This window comes from Notamacropus eugenii, chromosome 2 (assembly GCF_028372415.1).
Source record: "Notamacropus eugenii isolate mMacEug1 chromosome 2, mMacEug1.pri_v2, whole genome shotgun sequence".
Taxonomy (NCBI): Eukaryota; Metazoa; Chordata; class Mammalia; order Diprotodontia; family Macropodidae; genus Notamacropus; species Notamacropus eugenii.
The window spans coordinates 530,955,619-530,976,656 of record NC_092873.1 but is presented as its reverse complement, the minus strand read 5'-3'; the positions used below and the strand labels follow the sequence as shown (position 1 = coordinate 530,976,656).

At 42.4% G+C, this 21,038-nt stretch overlaps 1 protein-coding gene across 7 annotated transcripts in view; it reads right to left on the bottom strand.

The window, feature by feature from the left end:
• Positions 1 to 1,093: 1,093 nt before the first annotated feature.
• SRSF11 (serine and arginine rich splicing factor 11) overlaps positions 1,094 to 21,038 on the bottom strand; it is a 36,965-nt gene continuing 17,020 nt past the window's right edge. For 6 of the 7 annotated variants that reach the window (XM_072649830.1, XM_072649831.1, XM_072649833.1 and 3 more), the window contains 10 exons: positions 17,319 to 17,428; positions 13,402 to 13,494; positions 12,653 to 12,702; positions 11,095 to 11,222; positions 9,785 to 9,866; positions 7,840 to 7,971; positions 6,849 to 6,938; positions 2,675 to 2,770; positions 2,416 to 2,551; positions 1,094 to 2,312 (listed from right to left, as the gene is read on the bottom strand). In XM_072649830.1, the coding sequence (XP_072505931.1) occupies positions 2,115 to 2,312; positions 2,416 to 2,551; positions 2,675 to 2,770; positions 6,849 to 6,938; positions 7,840 to 7,971; positions 9,785 to 9,866; positions 11,095 to 11,222; positions 12,653 to 12,702; positions 13,402 to 13,494; positions 17,319 to 17,428 (1,115 nt within the window). In that variant the 3' untranslated portion in view covers positions 1,094 to 2,114. The remainder of the gene's footprint in view (positions 2,313 to 2,415; positions 2,552 to 2,674; positions 2,771 to 6,848; positions 6,939 to 7,839; positions 7,972 to 9,784; positions 9,867 to 11,094; positions 11,223 to 12,652; positions 12,703 to 13,401; positions 13,495 to 17,318; positions 17,429 to 21,038) is intronic. The other variant, XM_072649834.1, reaches the window with a different exon arrangement.

The following is a 21,038-nucleotide window of genomic DNA, read 5'->3' as shown; positions in this document are numbered from 1 at the left end:
TATGTCTAGGGCTGGATTTGAACTCGGGTCTTGCTGACTTCAGACCCCGTTGCTCCAGCCACATTAACCAGCAAGGTTAAATAACGTGTAACAACGCAAACATTTTTCTAATAAAACCAGTTTATTATTAAATCATTTCTTCTTTTTACTACCAAATACAGAACAAAGCTCAGCGTGGAGGCAGTTTCACTTGATTTCCCCTGGGTATCTGAATCTGTGTCTAGGGAGGGAGGCCCCTCCCAGCCCTGCCCTTGTGTGACTATCCAGTCCGCCAGTCGCTGCAGCACACGTCAGAACCGCTGGCCATGTTTGTAAGCAGGTTCTTCCTTGGTCACAGCCTTTTCTTCCTTTCATTGGATGCTGTAACAACGTTTCTGGATGGACCTTGTTTCCATATGGAATAAGGATTTAATAAGACTGAAATCTTCACCTTAAAAAGCCATTTAACAGTTTTATCTGTTTTTAAAAGCAGTGATTACTTAGGACCCCTTCATTTACCAACTCACTAACTTTATACTGTATAGGCAAAATTTTTTTAAAAAGTTACATTCTGTAAACTCTAAAAATGCTACTGCTTTTATAGATGGCAAACTGTAAAATGCCTGTGATAAAAAGGCAGCTAAAAACAATTTTGAGATTGACTTGGTTAAAAATCTAAAAGCACCAAGTCTTTTCTCCTATTCTCCTGCCAGCCACCTGAACAAACAATAATGCAGGGAACCACTCAATAGATACACACCCTGGACACTAAGCAGTTAATACCATTCCAGAAAAGGCAAATGTTTAGATTTTGTTGAAAATATAGAATGTTCTCACATGGATAGGGCTGTTTCTTAATGGACTACAGTCAATTAAAGCTCACCATTCTTTCAACCCCCTCCCACCAGGAAAAAAAAGACCAGAAAATGGAGGAAAAACCTCATGTAAAAGAACTGAGTTTTACAATGCCTTCTTCTAAATCTTGATAGACGTAAACATGGCCATGTTGGTACCTTGCTTAAATACATGGAGGGAAAAAGCAGATTCTGTAGATGAGGTAAAATTTCATACATTCAAAAGTGTAAATAAATACAAGTACAGTTTTACAGGAACATGAGCTTAAGTTTCAGGGTTTTATTATCAAAGTCTTGTAAAACAATTTCAGAAACTGTACATCAACATGGCACAGACTGTATGTCGCCTACTTCTGTTTTAATCTGCACAAAAGTAAAAGCTCTGGAACTGGGTAACTAAGAAAACAGCTTGCCTAACTATGCATTATAACCTGGAGTCACTGTGTGTGAGTTTACTACTGCAGGGACAGTTAACACAAATTAGTTTATACAACTTGAGATCAAAGAAAAAGGACATTATCAAGGATAATTGTTTTAAAAGCATACAAATGTCAATTAAAAATGCACTACCTTCCCCCCACAACATCGAGTTCAAAACGTAAGAACCAGAAGAAAAACAAAAACTGTACAGTGCTATGAATGGAAATCGGTGCAAGCTAAGTGTCAAAGATGGGCACTGATAAATTAATATTACAAGAAATCTCAACTCCCAAGGTAGATGTTATGGAAAAGTGTAGAACTCCATTTTAATTTTTTTGGGGGAGAGAGGGGAATGAAAGGGAGAAACTTAAAAAAAGCCTAATGATTAAAAAAAAGTCTAGTGCATCTTTAACCTTTGAAAGCCAAACCAAACGCACAGGAAAAAAAAAAATTAGCCACAAGGCTCCTAGGAGATTCTCGATGTTACCGATGAATGTTAATTTTGTCATGTCGCCCCCACTGAAGGCCCTAAGCAGACTCCAGTCTATGATGTAGACTTGAAGAAACGTTGAGGACATTCCTGCCACAATAACATGCAATCAGTGCGTTCCCTATACGGCTCTAGGACTGTAAGGAATCAAACTCTACAAGTCGTCTACGTGAGCTTATTTAATAAAGGAGGAGATCACACAACACCCACAATCCATGCCCGCTGGAGATGCATGCAGCTGGTCACTCTTGTGGCCGCCGGCGGCCCCGCACCGTGAGGCCACTCGGCTACGAATCCCACGGAGGCACCGCGGCCGTGAACTAGGAGGATCAGGAGCTTGCCAGGGGAGGGGAGGAGGACGCCAAAGCCCCTCAGTCGCTCATGTCCATGTCTTCCTCATGGTGGTCATCCCCATTCACCTTGGACTCTCTCAGAGAATCCCCGCTGCCCTTCTCTACAGGCGGCTCCTTGGCCCTGGGGGAGCCTGCTTCGGGGGCTCTCTTGTCCTCCTTTTTCTCTTTCTCGCTGTCGTAGCCCTGTTCTTCTTCATCGTAATCTCTTGTCACCTGCTTTGCCGAGAAGGACAAGCCAAGTCAAACTCTGTACAGGAAGGCCCTGCCCACGCCAGGTGTGGGTGCACCGCCCCCCTCCCCAACCACACCCTAGACATACTTTGACGTCTTTATCGCTCTCTGATTTTCTTTCCCGTTCTTTCTCTTTCTCTTTGCTTTTCTTTTTCTTGCTGGTTGAGCGTTCTCGCTCATCTCGCCTCTCTTTGTCCTTATCTTTCTTCTTCTCTTTTTTGTGCCTAGAATGACAGGTAGAGTAAGGGTTATGACAAAGCAGCTGATGCCCGTCTAAGGATGTGCTCTAAGGCTGTGCCTCTCAGGCAGGGTAACCCTCCCCTCCCCCCCAATATGCACTTTCTCACCTTCTGGGTGAGGGCGACCTGGACGGCTTCCTCTTCGGAGAGCGGGGCTTTTTGGGGGACCTTGTTGCACTCCGGCTTCTCCTGCGCCGCCTCTCCCTGCACGGACAAAAGGATAGGTGGCCTTTAGGAAACCCTGGGCACCAGGACACACGACTGACCCAGGATAACCTCTCTTTTTCCTTTGTCTCCTAAACATGAAAGCTGTTTCCAGTGTCTTATCCAAGTCTCCTTTTTGGCACTCTGCCCACTGCCCTCTTTTCCTTCTTGACCCCAAACATCCTTCATCATCCTTTATTCTGAAAAGATTTAGAAGCACAACATCAATACTACTACCGACAGCCAAATGGTTACTGAGCGCTGGCACTGCCAGTCTAAAGAAAACCACAAGGAACTAACGGCGAGGAGAAACTCTCCTCTCGTAACAGTTCTACAGGATCTGGGCTAAATGCCTTTACAGCAATTCTCTCATTTGATCCTCACAACCATCTTGGGAGACAGGAAACTGAGGCAAACAGAAGGCGATCAGATAGCTATTAAAATGCCAGAATGTGAATTCATAAATGGAGCTTAATTGGAAATAGCTTTGAACCTTAGGCCAAAGAGGTGAAAGTAACACTTCAAAAATATCAACCTATCTAAAGGAGCTTTCATGTCATTAAGGGTCATTATGTGACATAGCTGTGAGGGGGGCATCATTTCCCTTTAAAGACAGAAAAAAAAAAGTCAACTTTTCCAGTCTGACAGGATTCATTCTGAACTCTTCGCCAGACCCAAGGACCAATGATGGAGGGTCCAGAACTGCTACTGGGCCTGCCTCCCTTTGTGGCTCCCTGCCCGCCCATCCAGGCCAGGCTAGGCCAGAACCCAACCCCTCCCCACTCCGCAGGAGTTCCTCAAGTGGTTCCAGCAGCTTCTCTAAGGCCTCCCCTTAAGTTCATGCAATGGGACCCAAGAGGACTGAACTCAATGTACTCCCCCCCCCCCCTTCTGGCTTTTGTTGTGGATCACAACAGCTCTTTACAAAACTGGTGGGGTAAAGGATAACCACAGAAAACTGGGGTTTGACTCCAGGTGTTATTTACTACCTGTGTGATCTGGGGTGAGTCACAACCTCTCTGGGACTTTGTCTCCTCATCTGTAAAATGGGAATGTTGGACTTGATGACCTTTAAAGGGACCCTTTATGCCCTAATGCTAGGGCCCTTTGATTAACTTCAATAACCATTCCATTTTGCCAATATCTGAACAAATCATTTCTCAAATGAGTCCTTTTCTCTAATGTGTAATGTCATTAGTACTTATTTGGTTTTCAGGTTGATTTCTATTAAGTAATGGCAATAAGGGCAAAATCTCACGCTTGGTTTGAGAAACATTCCATTTCCTAAGTCAGGATGGCGGGTGGTAGGTTTCAGTGGCTTGCAAGATCCCTGAGTTAACAATGGCATCCTGGAGTGTGACGTAGGGATGATGTGCTGACAACAGGGGGACATCTGGAGAAGACAGTGACCATCGGGAACACACTCAGAGCAAGGCAACCAAGACACTGGTGAGATTCAACGATCAGCTAAGATCTCTGGCACACGACAGCTGTGTCCCCAAAGATGAGCATGTGGAAGAGGGCGACACCTCTCCTGACTGAGAGGTCTTCTTCCCTGTGGTGAGTCCTCATCCGTGGGCCACTCCTCCTCACCAACCTCCTGGGGTTCACTTCTACCCAGGAGGTTCCTAACTCCTCAGCTCTCTCTTGAACTCTAGGCCCACATTATCTGCCAGACACCACCAAGTGTGCATCATTTCAGGATCTTACACCAACACATCCAACATGGAACTTGTCTCTTCCTCAGATCCCCTTCCACCTTCCCTCCATGTGTAGTTCCCTGTGCCAATTCAGCCATCACTTCTTTCTGTTCTTGAACTACGTCCAAGTGTTGAGCAAATCTGTGGCCTCATTTTTACACTTGTTCACCTTTTAAGCCACTGTCCACATAGGGATCTTCCTAAAACCAGGCATGACTCTGACACTGGCATAAAATACCAACTCTGCTGGTCTCCAAAGGATGCGTATTTTATCTCTTGCCTTCAAGACCATGACCTCTTAGAATACAATTGTTTCAAGGCTCAGCTGCAAGAAGTGCGCTCTCCTTCAGGATTCTTCCACCTGTTAATACTCTTTCTATCCATCTTCAGTCCTGAAATGTTTGTGCCCAATACAAAACCTGAACTTAAGTAGGGAAGAGAGTGATGCCCTAAGGAATGTATACTCTCAAGAAAAATCATCAAAAAATGGCATAGGTCGTGGTAGAATAAATTTATCCTCCATTACCTGGCAGGGGGACTTGAAGGCAAAAGATTTCCAATTCAGGGGCAGATTGGTCCCATTACAGAGAAGCTACTGAGCCATGTTGCCACCAGATATACCTGCTGGGACCAAAGAGGCAGGGCACCATTTCCTCAGTTAAATCAGCATTCAGGTCCTGAGCACTGTCACAAAACTAGGGCAGGAGCACTTCTCCCCAGCGCCAGACTGGGACCACACTTTTTTTTTTTTTGGTCACTGTCCAAATGTTTGGTCACCAAAGGTCTGCAAAATGTAACCAAGCATGAGGCATGCAGGTCTCTGCTCTCATCTGCCATGGAGCACACACGCCCAGCTGGCATGTGCCCAGGTTCTGCAGTCCTAGGTCCATCCTTGACTAGTTAGATCTCCTCAATGCTTTAATTTTTAATGACACTTCTCGCTTCGTACAGAACCACTCTGACAATTACGACACCTACTTCCCTGTCCCCCAGCTGTCTGGTGAACTCAAGACAACATCCCAGCATCAAGCACAGTCTGCCCAGAGCTGCCACCCACCCACTTTTGCAAGGCAACTTCAAGCATCCATTCTTGTCATGTGCGTCCAAGAAGGGAGCCCAAATGTTTGCCTGCTGTGACTCCTGCCCGCAGTGGCAAGTTACTCCAGTCTAAAAGCCCACTATCTGCAGGGTCAATATACTGATGCCATAAGATCAAATGATCTCATTATAAAAAAAAACAATACGACACTCCACCACATACCATGCTTTAAGGTTTGAAAAGCACAGATATTTTCATTTGATCATCTCCAAATTAAGATACTACAGATATTATTACAATTTACAGATCAAGAAACTGAGGCTCAGAGAGGTTGGATGAGTTGTCCAGGTTACACAAAAGACATTGGGTCTTGGAGTTTGCGGAAAGCTAACTGACAGATCAACGTTCGTAAAATAGCCAAGAAAGTCCATCAACACAGGGCAGGCCAGGAGGCTATCAGTGGGCCACCCCCATTGAGACCCCTCCTCCCCCAACCTTGTATTATAACAAACTGTCTACCAAGATATGGCAGGGGAAGCTAGCACATCAGCAACTACTGAGTCGCAGGCTCTTGGCAGGTGCTGAGACATAAAAGAGCTTCTAACCATGAAGGCAAATACAGTGCCAGCCCACAATCAACCATTTCTGAGGGGACTGGGGAGAAAAAAAGCATTCCTGAGGCCATGGCTCAGGGGCTTGTGAAGTGGAGGTGAGAAAAAGAGTCAGGCAGCCTGCCAGGACTCGGCCGAAGCCACAGAGGCCTTCTGGGCAGCAGAATGACAAGTGGATTCGCATGTGCCAAGGGCATCCTTAGGAACCAAAATGGGCAGGACCTAGGGAGAGGCCAAGCTGGCAAAGGCTTCTTTGAACCTAGGGGATGAGAAGGACCATGTACCCTTGAAACAAATAGCCTCATATAAAGCAGAGGGGTAGGTTCTAGGTCAAGAGGATAAGTTCTATTTTAGACACACAGAATTTGCAATGCTGCCATGTTAGAGATGAAAAAACTAAGGCCCAGTGAGGTCAAGAGCCTGGCCCAAAATAACAAAGCCTGCCTAATCCTTGGGCCATGGAAGCAGAGGAAGATGAGGAGTGAACACACAGTGTCCCGGGCCAGGGGAGGGAAGCCCAGGAGTAAAGGGCCGAAGGGCAGGCATTCAGGCCTACTACTGCAGAGGTCAAAGAGCCCAAGGAGGGAATCAAGGGCAAGGCAACAACACTCACCCAAAAGAATCCAACTTCCATGCAGCCTTGCTTACATGATACTAGTCTAGCCAGCACTGCGCACAGTGAGGAGCTACTCAGATTGGGGAGAGATCACCAACACTGTTCAACTCACCGGCTAGTGCTCCGCGACCGCCGTGCCGTACTGTAGCTTTTGGGGGGCGTTTTAGAACGCTTCTTTTCTTTTTCTTCTTTCTTTTTGTCTCTAAAATGAGGATAAAACAGATTCGTTTTAAAAGTTTCCATCAATCTAATGTGCACATGCCTCTTAAGGCACATCAGACAGAAAACCCCCTAACATTCTCTTTATGGGGCATGTGAGGAGACGACAGCACCTGCAGGTGGAGGGGAGGTTTCTTTAAAAATCCATCTTCTCATTGTATTCTATCATGATGATGGGAATGTTTGTTTCCATAGCAAAATCGCTTCCCTCCCCCAATGACCTAAAACTGTTTGTGAGAACACTCAGAGCCAACACAGTGTGCTGGGTACTTGAGCACCTAAAGGCTAAAGCTTCTCTGACTTCTTCGCTCAGGACCCCAAAGCCAAAGCTTTGCCCCCTCATTCCAAACTTTATGAAGCAGCCATGAGGCGCCGAGCACTGGGGGGGGGGGGCACTCTGATGCTCCAAGTCAGCTCTTTATCGATTTACGCTGAATTTATAAATCATCTCAAAACAATGAAAGACCACAATCATGCAGGTCCCTTTCAAAAAACCTGAGGGGAATCAAGTGGACCAGGCAGAAGTGGACTGATCCTTGTGTGGTCTATGGGCCTGCCCCCCTTTCTTCTATGCTACCAATGGGAGGGCTGGCTCATTCCTCAACGTGCCCTGTTAACCCCAGAAGGGCTGGATGAGAGTGGAGAGGGTGCCAAGAGCGCTGAGGTGGCCTCAGAGACATAAAGAAAATGGCCTTTCCTCTTACGCAGAGAACCACAGGTGCCTTTACCCAGGAGGCTGCTGGCCATGCCTCCCATCTCATCTCCACCAGTCCATGCCAACAAGGCACAAGTGGATTTGCTATCAGTCTTTTCTTCTATCACAGGGAAGCATATGAGGCGATACAAAGCTTGGGCACTGGGACCTTGAGGTGTGTGTGCCATACCTGGTTTTTGACGTGCTCCTGGATCTTCGACCTCGCTCTCTAGAATGAGATCTTCTCCGGCGTGGACTTTTGGATCGTCGCCTACTTCTTGACTTAGAATGTGATCTTCTTCTGGATCTGCTTCTCGATCGTCTAAGAGGAAAGAAGCTACAAAGTTACTATCAGTTCAAGAAATCCCACTCAGGGTTTATATTTAAGTGCCAACATAATGACAAAAATATAAATTTTATACAGTACTTAGCTAAAACAGGAGCGGTTAGGTCAGAGAATTCTACCTTTTTTTAAATGAGGACAACTCCAACGTGCTCAGATAAGGATTCAGCTCAGTACCTGGCTAGATACTGAATGTGGAGATCAATGTAACTGAACAAGAGGCGACTTTACAGAAAGGTTCAGGGGCATCCTAGCCCCACCCATTATAAAACAGGAACTTTCTTTACAAAATTCCCCTCTGAAAGCAATTATCTTCTGCTTCCAGATAGCTGTGATCCCTTGGAACTTCCCTGAACTATACACTTCTCCGCAGCCCAGAGCTCGGAGTCTGCAGCACTTCAAAGCCTGCAGGCAGCTGGAAAGGGAGCAGAGAGGGCATGGCCTCCAGTCAAGCCCTAGCTTGTCCCTGTCCCTCCCAGAACAGAGCTCAATATTCTAGGTCAGGAACTGTGCCACTTAGTAAAGGAGCCAGAGAGCTATTTGACTGAGGTACAAAGTGTGCTCAAATCTTACTGGGCTTGGTTTTTAAAATCCAACTCTTGTCTAACCATGCCATTCCCGCTCAGTCTTTGTTGGTGGACTCTTTCAGCTTTGAAAAAAGTCATCATAAGATTAGAGTTAGCCTGGCAAAATTCTAGAATCTATTATTAAATAAAGTTTTCAAATATCCAAGGAAGCAAGCAATTATATAAATAACAGCACCTCATCAATAAAAGGCAAAAGCAAACTAGACTTTGTTTCATGGCAGATGAAGGGAATCCCACACAAAGACAAGAGTGGTCAGTAACTGTTCACTGTCCACTTGCAGGGATTCTGAAAAGAAGGCCGAGTGCCAATGTGCTCCAGCGTTGGCTGCTTGGTGTCTGTCTGGGGGGTTGGGTGGGGAGGACAGAATGAGAACGGCCCAGGGACAACTGGTACAAATCAAAACAGAGGATCATGGGTCACACAATTGAGGTGGGAAGATAAAGCCCATGGTGGGGAGTCAATGGTAACAAGACTAAAAGAGAAAAGGCAGGACTAGAAAAGTACCCAAGAGAGAAGTTGTGACAGGGAGCCATTTGAGACCACTGAGAAGGGTGAAGTTTAGGAAAATCATTTTGCCACCGGTGCAGAAGGTGGGATGTAGTGGGGAGGGAGCCCAGAGGACAGACTGCTGGGTCTGGAATCAGGGAAAGCGGGAGTTCAAATGCAGCCTCAGACACCTAGTAGCTGTGTGACTCGGGGCAAATCACTTAACCTCTGTTTGCCTTAACCCACTGGAGAAGATGGCAAACCACTCCAGTATCTCTGCCAAGAAAACTCCATGGACAATATGGTGCACAGGGTCACTAATAAGAGTCCACCACGCTTAACAATGATGAAGGTGATTAAAGACTTCCAAGTAGAAAAGAGGAGATAGCACACAAATGCATAAAGGCAAACATGTCAATGAAATGGTAAGTGGGGGAAGCCAACAAAATGGGAAGGACTAGTGCTCAGTGAGTTCAGTTTCAAACCTACTAAGTTTAAGATGCTTATGGTGGCTCAAGAGACGAGACAGTGAGGTTATGTTCATACTGCTTTCACTCTTGTGAAACAGACCATTGCCTCCAGTCTGTATAAGCAGCCTCCAGTCTGCATTACTTTTCTGGTCAAAACTGACCAATGCCCAGCAAGGTACCCAAAAAGTGTGTGACACACGAAAGAACATTCGGACAAGGCAGTTACAGATGGGACATAGTGCTCTAACCTATGCCTGGAAGACGAAGGAGTCCTCCTCCTCCTGGAACGTGACCGTGACCTTGAATGCCTCCGCTTTTCTTCTTTCTTATCTGAAAATAAAAGGGAAAAAAAAATGCCTGGGTTTCCAAGTATGTTGGACAGCATCATAACACATCAACTCCTTGGAGACAGTATCTTTAACAACAGCCATTTTCTTATTGTAACTTCTCTATCTCCCCTCTTACTGGCACTTAGAATTCAGTTTTCTGAAGCAGGATTGATTTCTCTTCATAAAAGAGAATTTTAGTAATAAGCCCCTGAGCTCAGGACAAGTATCATTTTATGAGACTGGCCGTTCAAGGGACAAATTCCACTACCCATCAAGCTCCCCGATTTCAAGGTCTTCTCTTCACAATGTTCACCATCTCAGAACCATCATCTTTTCTTCTTACATCCTTTCCTACAGGAAGGGATCCCTCAAAGGGGTTGAGAAAGACTTTCACGCTCAAAGAAGCCTCTCTTTCTCCTTCTCATGTCTAATCCCAAATGGCTACAGTGGGCTCCTTCTCTTTAGCATCTATGATGGCAGAATTCTAGTTCAATCCAAGAAATAGCTATGAGGTACCTAATAAGTGTGAGGCCTTTTTCAAGGTAATCCTCTTCATGAGAGAGCCCTGAAGTTGGAGCTCAAAGATTTGGCCTGGGACTCTAGAAACACACCCCTTTCTAAGGTTCTATTTTTATCATTAAAATGAGAGGTACCCACAAGAAAACTCTAAGGATCCTTCCAAACTTATATGGCCCTGCCAAGGCCTTTCCATCCATGGGCTCAGCCAAGTCTTCAGTTTTTACTCATCTTTTCACTTTTCAATAAGTTAATATACTGCAAAGACTGGTTTTTCCACTGCATTATAGTCTACAAAAAAAAAGATGCCTCAAAGAACATTCCAGATGATTGCTTCTCAGTAATGCTGGACATCCCTAACTCCCTTCTCAGATTAAAGCCAGGGTTATATATGTCTCATAAGCCAGAAAGGACAAACCCAAATGTCTGGTTACTACTATTCATTTCTTCACGTATTAGTAAAATATTTGCAAATTTGCAGACTCAGAATGTTCTCTGCTAGATGCTTTGGCTTAACCAGTAGCACCAGTGTCTGAAACTGGATTTGAACTCAGAAAGACCTCAGAACAGAACTCTGTGCACTTTGGTGCCACCAAGCTGCCCCAAACCGCAAATACTCCTTGTTTCAAATGCATTTAAGTCTACTGGACACTCGGATAGAATGATTAAGAAGAGGAGACATAACCATGAACACATGAAAAATCAGGATTTACCTGGCTCGATGGCAGCGGAAATTAGTGACTGCGCTTCTCTCACTCTTTTCATTGCCTCCTCTATTTCTTTACTAGAGGTATCTGATTTTAGACTTGGTGAAACGAGACCTGCAGCTACATGATTCAACCTGAAATCAATCAAAGAGGTCAGTTCTAGTGTGCACTTTAAAAATAGGATTTCAGACCAGATCTTTGTATTTTAAAAAATCAGAGCCATCCTCCTCCTTTTATATTATTCATAATAATATTTATTTGTCTATATAATATTTTATATTATCTATAATGATACAAAGTCTACTCAAGAACAGAGCTGGAGCATGCAAGGCTCCAATGCCTTCAAAGAAATGCCACACCCCTGGGGAGCCTGAGAGCAGTGCCCAGCACCAGCTAAGCAGGCCTCACTAGACACTTCCTCCTTTCTCACCTGGCTTATCTCCCTGGCGACTTTTCTGACTGACTCCATCAGGATGCTCTCCTACCTTCAAGCTTCCTTTTGTGTGCTGGCTTCCCCATTAGAGAGCAGGGACATTTCTTTCTTTCTTTTTTGCATTTGTAAGCCCAGAGCTTTAGTATGCTGCCAGGCACATAAAAGGCATTTAATAAATTAATGTTTACTGATTAATGTGTTAAAATGATTTAAGGTTCCAAGAAATGATGAAAGCTACCATATTTTTATGGTGGGTGACAGGACCCATAGCCATCCTGAAACCACTGGGAGAGAATCAGGGTATCCAAAAGACTGAAAAGGAAACTAAAGAATAATGCCTTGGAGTTTGACCACACCTGACTCACAAAGTGTCCCAAAAGTCTTAGTGCAGCCTGATACTGACTTTTGGGACCCCTTGATCAATGTTCATTCCCTCTGCAGAAATTTCCTTATGAGTACAGATATGTCAGTTACATTCTGAAAACAAGATTTGAGTATCTCAACCTTCTGGATCCTGACTCCAAGACTAGCTAGTGATGTTCCTAGGGTCACACTGCCCCTCTGCTAACATACTTAGTGGGAAATAGGACATTGCATTAGACAGTAAACAGAAGTTTCTGAGGCTTAAAAAACCCTTTGGAAATAAGCTCTCAGCACCCATTTCACAAATGGGCCACAGTACAAGTACATAAAATGATGCATATGATTCAGAGAACCAAAAAAGTCTCAGTCATCTGCTCAAATATTAGGACTCAGGTATTTTCAGAAATCAAAGTAAATGCCGACCCAACTGCCTCACCCACACACCCACAAAACCTTATCTGCATTCTTGAAGGCCAAGCCACCCAACTAAATTGAATAACCCCAACCCCTAAAATGCTTTGGGAGTCCACAGGGCTGGTAAAAATAACTGTATTTAACTTGTGAAACCATATATGGCACACAGATAGTTGACAAGTGAGAATTCACACAGGTAAAATTAGGAAATCTCTTTGGACACGTTCTAAGTTCAAATAAAAATCCATGTAACAGTCAATTAACTTGCTACATAAATTATTCAAAAAGGAGCTGTGTCCTAAACATGCATATTCCTCATTTGTAACACTTTGATTTGTATTAAAGAAAACTTACTTTGGATCCACCGTACTCATTAGCTTTAGTAACTGATCTGCTGCAAGAGACTGTAAAAAGAAAAAAGGACATTTAAAAAAGAGAACATACTATCTCTTTAATAACTGTAGGCTCAACCCATCCCCTGGGGGGGGTCAGTGGATGTAAAGTGGCCATCACACTACTGCCCACACCATTCTGACTTGACAAAGTTCTCGTGTTTCCTGGGCGTGGCCTCTAAGGGTTGGTAGGGATGGAACAAAAGGACAGGTTTTATATATTTAAAAGCCCAAAGTTCATTAACTAATGTTACATGAGAAGCAAGAGTTCCATGATAGTAATGGTCCTATAAGATAACTGATGGATCTGCATCCCCTCCATCCCAGTCTTAGAAAACAATATGTGAAAGAGGAAAGAATATGCCCAAATTAACTTACACTCTTAGGATACATAAGCCATCCTTCACAATGGTAAATGTGAATGCTTTCTGTGACTAGCCCAAATTGCTGACACATAGACTACTTATCCAAATTTAGACAAAACTGGCAGCTATAAACATTGCAATACTGAGTGGGCAACACCAATAACCCCAAATGCCACTTGGGCCTCATCATATCAAATGTACATGAAGAAAACAATTATAGCTACACCAAGAGAAAAAGACATGATTATAATTCTTTAAACAACAATTATCACAGGCACAGAAACGTGGCCTTCACAAATGAAGAATATTATTCAGGACAAAGAGAAAGTAAAAAAGGAAGCTCTACCTGAGAGTTCAAGTTTGCTCCAGGAAGCCCGAGAGCAGCAAGGGCAGGGTCCAGAGCAGGGGCCCCCAAAGCAGCCAGAGGAACAGCACCGATCTGTGAAGGAGAAAAAGGAGTCTAGAGACTTCAACATACACAAGCCAACCGTGGCACCACAAGTGTGTCAGCTGGTCAATTACGGTGAGCTGAACAACTGGGTACAAACGTTTGCCCAAAACAACTCGTCTCAGATTCACTGCTGGAGAATATCTGTACCCAGTGGTAAAGTTTAAAAAAGAAAACTGAGATTATGCAGCAGAAAATAAGGATAAATTCTGATCAAAAAGTCACTTCATTCCTCCAAATACATGTGGTTTATGTCCAGTTATCAAGAGGATTCACGCTTGAGAGGGAATCAGGCCGATTTTCCCAAGTTGCGTCCATTCTCTTGGCCTCAGCTCTTCTGAGTAGACTGACTTCTCAGGCCCCAGCCAGCTCCAAATTTTCAGACTTTCTGCCAATCAAGTGTTTCATCATCTTTATGGTGGATTTAGTTGGATCTTCCCTCAACTCAAAGAGCCCTACCAAGAATCCTTACTGTAACTACTGAACATCATTTGAAGGGAAAGAATATCCCAAGACCTACCAACAAGTCAAAATGCTTGCTATGTTCTTTCCCCACAACCAAAGGAAATTCAATTCTCTTTACTTGTTAATTTGTAAAAGAGTATTTTTTAATCGAGGTCCTTCTATGGGCTGGAAATATGATTTCTGGCAAAAATATTGTGAAAAACTGTAACAAAAATTTCTGGTGGTTGTTATAACTTATTTTTTATAAGGACACTTCAACAGCACAGTTGTTTTCTGAGGTTTGCCACAGCATAACCCAAAGATTCTCAAATAAATGTTGATGCCTTTTGTGATTCATTCAAGCTCCACCCTCCCTTGAGAAAAGAAAATCAATTGGCTGAAAACATCAGACAGAAAACACAGTATTACAGACAGCTGGCCTTGGGGCCTAAAGACCTGGGTTCAAGTCCTGCTTCTGATACACACAAGGCTGGAAAACCGAGGTCACAGACATAACAACTAAGTTTCTTCATACTATCTTGGCCAATGATAGTCTGCAAAGGAACCATTGGGTTAACATTTGCCAAGAACCCAGGGGTAGAAGCACCATCCACTGAAAAGGATACAAATGATGTGATGGCCACTGTAGGGTGGCAGGTGGCAGGCCACTCTGAAGCAGAGCTACCTCCCCTGGTAGAGGGCATTTTCTCACCTTGAATTTCCCACACTACTGAAATCACAAGTCCAGTCGTAACAAATAACTATACGGAAGAATGTCTTACTGCCCCTGCCTCTCAGAACACACGCATTTATGTTTTCTGGGACTTAAAAACAACTTGTGTTACTTTAATGTCCTTTCTTACATGACCTCACTTCTAACAGTCCCCATCTCTGCCCTGAACAGCACTGTCCTTTACCCTTGTAGCTACTCAGAAGTCTAGTGCCTTTCAGTAATCTTTGTATTTACATCGCTTTAGTTACAAGCACCTTCTGGGTGATTTTTTTAAAAATCAATTTTATTTTTTTTTTATCAACCCAAAATTTGCTTTCCTCTCCTTCCTTCCTCTCTATCCTTTCCTGACCTCAACTGAGAAAGAAACAATACCTTATGAACAAACAAAACAAATTGTCCCAGTGGTCATAGGTGGGTGTGTGTTTCAATCTTGCACCAAGTCCCTCTTCACCTGGAGTTGCAGATTCTATTTCACTACATTCATCCATATAAACCCCAGATTGCTTTCCCTTTTCTGAACTCCTTTTTGTGATTTCCTTCGGCCCAACACTATTCCACTCATTACCCTTCTTTCCAATTTGTTCATCCATGTCCTCATTCAATGGAAATTCACTTTGCTTCAATTTAACGTGACCATGAAAGGTACAGGGTTCATTTCTTTTTTTCTGACTTCCTTGGAATCCATCATGGGTTCACTAGGACAACCATAATTAGATGCAAATGCTAAACCACTTCTTGGTTCCAATTTCCCCTGTACCGAAACATTTTTTGTCACTTCTGAAATACTGAATGGTTTGATGGTAAAGCCTTCATTGTTTTATTTCTCTCTCCTACCGATGTGTAGAATTTTCTCAGGTCGTTGCTGATAGTTTGAATTCTTCTTTAAAGAATGGAGCTGTTCTGTGCTTTGTGCTGATTATTTTGCAGGAGGAATGGAACTGTATAATTTTATTGGTTTAGGAACTTCCAGGTGAAGAAACTTCTGAAGCCAGCATGCTCTCTGACATGTAAAGGGCTTCAGGAGAGCTGCCTGGGGCAGGCAGACAGTTCAAGTAACTAGCTCAGGTCAGTCTGTGTCAGGAGGTAACCAAGTCTTCTTGGCTTTGCAGTCCACTCTAATTCTGGTATTTGAAGGAAACGTTCTGTCTTTAACTTTAAAAATAACAAAAACTCTAATTTTAGGAAGTAAAAATCATCTTGAACATTTTTGACATATCCTTTGTTAAGAATTCTATGACTAGTCAACCAACAGTTGTGGGAAAGGGACTCGATTCTCTCTCCTCAATTTTTCACATCACATTGTACATTAATGTCACATCCCCACTGTGAACCTATTATGCTGTAAAAGTTAAGAAGACGGTCGAAACCTCATTTCTGCCAAGCTGCTTGCCAGTTTTCCCAGCAGTCTTTGTCTCCACTCTTTCCCCCACAGAAGGACTTCCTTCAATTCTCAGGCTTAGCAGACATCAGTCTGTTTCTTGCTTATCCACTGTGCCATCACTGTACATTTTAAAAAACCAGAACAAACCATTCTAACACCTCCGGTTTTAAAATCTTGTTTAAAGTATGGCAATGCCCCAACTCTTTCAGTTGTTTATCTCCCCATTTCCCTTAATATTTGATTTCAAATGGATTTTGTTGAGTTCTAAAGAAGTTCTCAGTGAACCATCACAAACCCCTAAACCAACAAGCAAATTCAGGTAGCTTTGTGAATGCTATCACAATAAGCAATGTATCCACCTTTCCAGTTATCAGAGTCTCCTTTCTTCCTATAAAATGCTTCAGAGTTGTAGTTATAGAAGCCATGCATATGTCCTGGCAGGTTAACGTTCAGATAGTTCAAGCATTCTGTAATTATCTAGAATATGATTTCTTATTGTTTCTTAATTTTTGTTCATTCTAGACACAGAAATGCTGGTGATTCTCCTGGACTGCTAACTTTACCAAGTGGTTAACTTCATTTTCTTCAGTGATTCTTTGCAGTCAGTATTCCATCATGCCAGCCATTAATGGGTAATTCTGACTTCTTACAATTTACAATGCATGTATTTTTTTGCTTTTTTGTTATCTTTGAACCGTGTCAAACAGTGGTTTGAGAAAAAGAAAATTTTGACTTTTTAAATGGGTACACAGATTTTCTTTTAAATCTATGCAGCACAGTACTGACATTATTGTATTGTGCGTGTAGTACAGTTAAGAATCTTCAGAGTCCTTATGCTTATGAATTATGGACCCCAGGATCCTTACTGTAAATTCAATCAAATTATTCCCATAATCAATTAGAATGAGGAAGGTCCTAACTTTGAATTCACGAAAGCATGAGACCTGGCAGCAGCCACTTTCGTAGAAATAAGCATGGCCAGATGTTTCGTTCCTACAGGTCTAACTGGCATGGGATAGCCAGCCAATTTCAGTGAATGCCTCGTTTTTCAGGGCTGGGAAACAGCTGCACCTGGAATTTTGTTTTTGCAATGTTGTACGTGATGTAATTAAGATTTGAAGTAACGTTTCTAGACAGCACAGATGCCAGTAACGAAGCACTGTAAGTGAATGGATGGCTCCTAACTGTCTGCCTGTGCAGTTAAAAAGCCTTCACTAGTGTCATGGACATTTTCTCAGAAAGAATGAGGAGCAGTACCTGGGTAAGGGGGTTGGGGGTTGGCAGAAGTCCACCACCAGGCAGAAGACCTGCCACTGCGTTAGCTGGTGCCAACAGAGACAAAGCCTTAGTCTCATCAGGAATAACTCCTGCAGAGAGATAGCCATGCATTAGAATACATTCTTTTTCAAGACAGAAAACACACAAAAACACCCAGAAAATGTCTCCCTGATACACCACCTGAGTTTGTTGAAAGTATTTATGTTGGCTAAAATATAAAGCTTGAATTCTATTAATATTTATCACTAATTTTATGTCAGAATGAAACTTCAATGTGTGAAAAATTGACTTCCTTTTTCTCTACAAATGGTTAAGTTTCTAGAGTAAAAAAAAATAGCACAATACACACTACTTTTTTGTTAACACTGCCAAGATGTCATCACCTGTACTCGATTTTTAAGTCATGAACCAAAGGTAAGCAAGCACAGTCGGCTGTCCAGGGTGTGCTCTCAACTTTCAAAAGCTGTTTTATGAACACGACTCGTGTCGGCTGCTTCACTATAAAGCACACAGAAAAATCAAGATACACAAGACAAAAAAGGGTGATTTAGGGGTTAATAATATGGCACAGTTCACTATGATCTTTTTTTACACCTACCATACAAATCTTGTCAAAATTAAAGAGAAGAAAGGTATGTAAGGAAATTTTCTGTTGAATCAAGCGTAGGGCTTTTGCTGACTCAAAGTGAATCTGAATGGCTCTGCGGATCTCTGCATCTTCACTGGGTGTGTGAAGGGCACAGACTTGGGCACATTCCTTACCTGCGCAGTGAAATGCTTTATGCTCCCATAGGTGCCACGCTAACTGTACCAAAAATGCTGCTACACACTGCCAGTTAAAAAGCAAACTTTGGCCCAAACTCTTGAAGCCAAAAGACAAGTATGTCCATTTGAAATGCCCAGTCTACATATTCAGCATAAACATTAATGAGTCCTATAGACACATATTCAGTAGACAATTTTAAACCTATCCAACAGCAAAAGCCCTATACAGATAGATGGATTAATCTGTTAATGTGCCCAAGCCCCCAAAATGAGAGTTCAATAATACAATTTAACTACATATTTGCAAATACCAGTAGTATTTCTGTAATACATATTAAGAAACTGCATCTCATCATAAAACATACAATATGTACAGGGCACTTAAGAGAAACTGGATAAGCTGCAGAAGAAAACTGTTGGGTGGTATTTTCAGCAGGGCCTGGTATATAGTTCAGGCTGAACCAGGGAAAAGAACTGTAAAACACAACAACAAAAAAGAAAAACCACTGTTAAATAAAGGTAATGGTTCCTTCCACCTATACTGAGAGTGCCGATAATATAAACAAATGTATAATACACAGCACTGTTATCTTGTTTGTGTCAGAGCTGTCATCCATTTAGATACCAAGAGTTATGGAGGGACAAGGGGGAGAAGATCATTTGGATATGGGGCACTAATTAATGCATCAATATATTAACATACCTACAGAGATTAAGGGATCATTTTGCATGCAAAATTATGTCTCAGAAAGAGGATATATAAAATAGCAACATCTCTATCTCAAAGTAGTGCAACGGAAACATTTCTGGACATCTAAATCTAAATCCTCTTGAACTTATTGTGAGACACCTAAGAGAAGATCTGCATTCATTAAAAAAAATCATGCATCCGATCCTCTGATTAAAAAAAGAAAACTATTTAAAAATAAAACTACAATTTGAAAATAGCAATGAGGCCCCTCACCAGTTAATTTTCATGCGTCAAGAGTTTTTTTTTTACTGCTGCTTTGATAGAACCATGAAATACTGCATGAATGTGTAGAAATGAAAGAAAAAGAAACAGACAAAAGAAACAAACATTAACCAAGAAACCTAAATAATTCCCAAATCCATTAATATTAAGAGTTTCTGCCAAATCTGACTGTTATCACAATGTTACCAATTTAAGGCTATGCCTTCCCATGGACTCCGTGTGTACAACCCTAACACACTGAGCAAGAGCCAACACCAAAGGGCAAGAGCTAAAAATGGAGTGCAAGTGTGAGGGAAGGATCATCTGTGCAGCGAGACCCCTGGGGTGAGGAAACGTTAACACTGCACATCCTAAGTGAAATACACCAAGAACAGGTTTCGGAAATGAAAAATATCCATAATCCAATAGACTAAAAAAAAATTCACTTTCAAAAACTCATCTGAAAAAGTAGCAATGTTTCCTTCTAAACTGCGTATGAAAAACTGCTGGTATCCCATGGTATGCTGTTTTATTTAGCATCTGGAAAAACTTGAATAGAAGGCTTATCCGACAAAAGATTCCTTTTTCTAGAAAAGCCTCACTCAAATTCCCTACAAATTATTTTACGGGCAATTTGCCCCAAAGGCCTGCACCAAGATCCATCAGTCAGGCTCATGTTCCAGATTTCTTTGGGTGCCATGTTTCCTTTCTAAGAGGGAGAATGACAAAAAGGAAATGGCTTAACCAACACACACTACCCCGGGGAAGTTTCTTCAGGGCCAGGCTCTTCCTCTTTGGCACTTGAAACTGCTATAGTGATAGAGCGTGCCTGTGCCAGGAGCAGAAAACCAAAGGGATTTCTTCAGAAAAACAAAATCAACCTTTCCAGGTTTTCTGGACTAGATATCTTGAAACCCAATCAATTATCAGACATGGCGAAAATTTTCAGACTGATACTGAGAGTTATATGGAATCTGTCTTTTAGAAAAGGCAGTATCAAGAAGCTACTTGCCCTGACGAGTTCATGAAAGAAACAAAGGCAGAATTTTAAATGCCCGGCCAATAAATGCAGCCATTATACATATCTACCTAAATCCCAGTAATTCTCCTATATTTCACTGATTTTTCTTAACCATGTGCTACATTTATAGAGAAATAAATCCAGTAAAGGTACATTTGAACGAAAGTCTGCCTTAAATTTCATAAAGTGGCTGTAAAAGTGCTATCTTGTCCCACTGTTAAGATCCACCCACCCCACTTTTGTCCTGTCCAATTACTTTAACAGCCTAAAATGTAAAAAGAGAGAAAATGTGGTTAACATTTGGTGACACCAGGAAAACACCTGGGGGGCTTGAGCAGGGCTTGCTGGCCTTTAGTTATTGTCTAGAATCCCCTGTAGCGGCAGAGGACCCACTGTTTTTCAGTCATCTGGAAGGGCTTTGCATTTGCCTTCTCCACTACAAAAATCACACACACAAATAACAGAGAGAAGAGTTTATTATTTAGTGAAATTCTATAAAGTATAGCAAGGCTGAACAAGAAAACTTGGAATAAAATAAAATGCCCAGTGCCCCTCTGGCACCTAACCTAAAGGAATTTTTGGCTTTTCACACAAACCACAATCATTCAACCCTTGGTATACTGGTATCTACAATCTGGTAAATTTAATCTTGAAACATCAGTGACAGAAAATGACTGCTGTTCTCATGTGTTATGAAAGTGAAATTCCAAGTCATGCAGTTTTAAAGGCATCTATATGAGGTGCACATATCAGACTACTGATGTTTAAGGGCCTTTTTAAAGGGCGGGAGGAAAGGGATTTAAACTCAACACCAATTAAGATAATCACTTACTAAATGTCTTTTAGGAACTGGAGTTAAGGACAGTTATTTTATTTTTACTAATAAAGAACTAACCTAGAAAAATTGGAGCTGATTCTAATTTTCAGAATGAAGAGTGACTAAAAATCGGCCACAATGTAA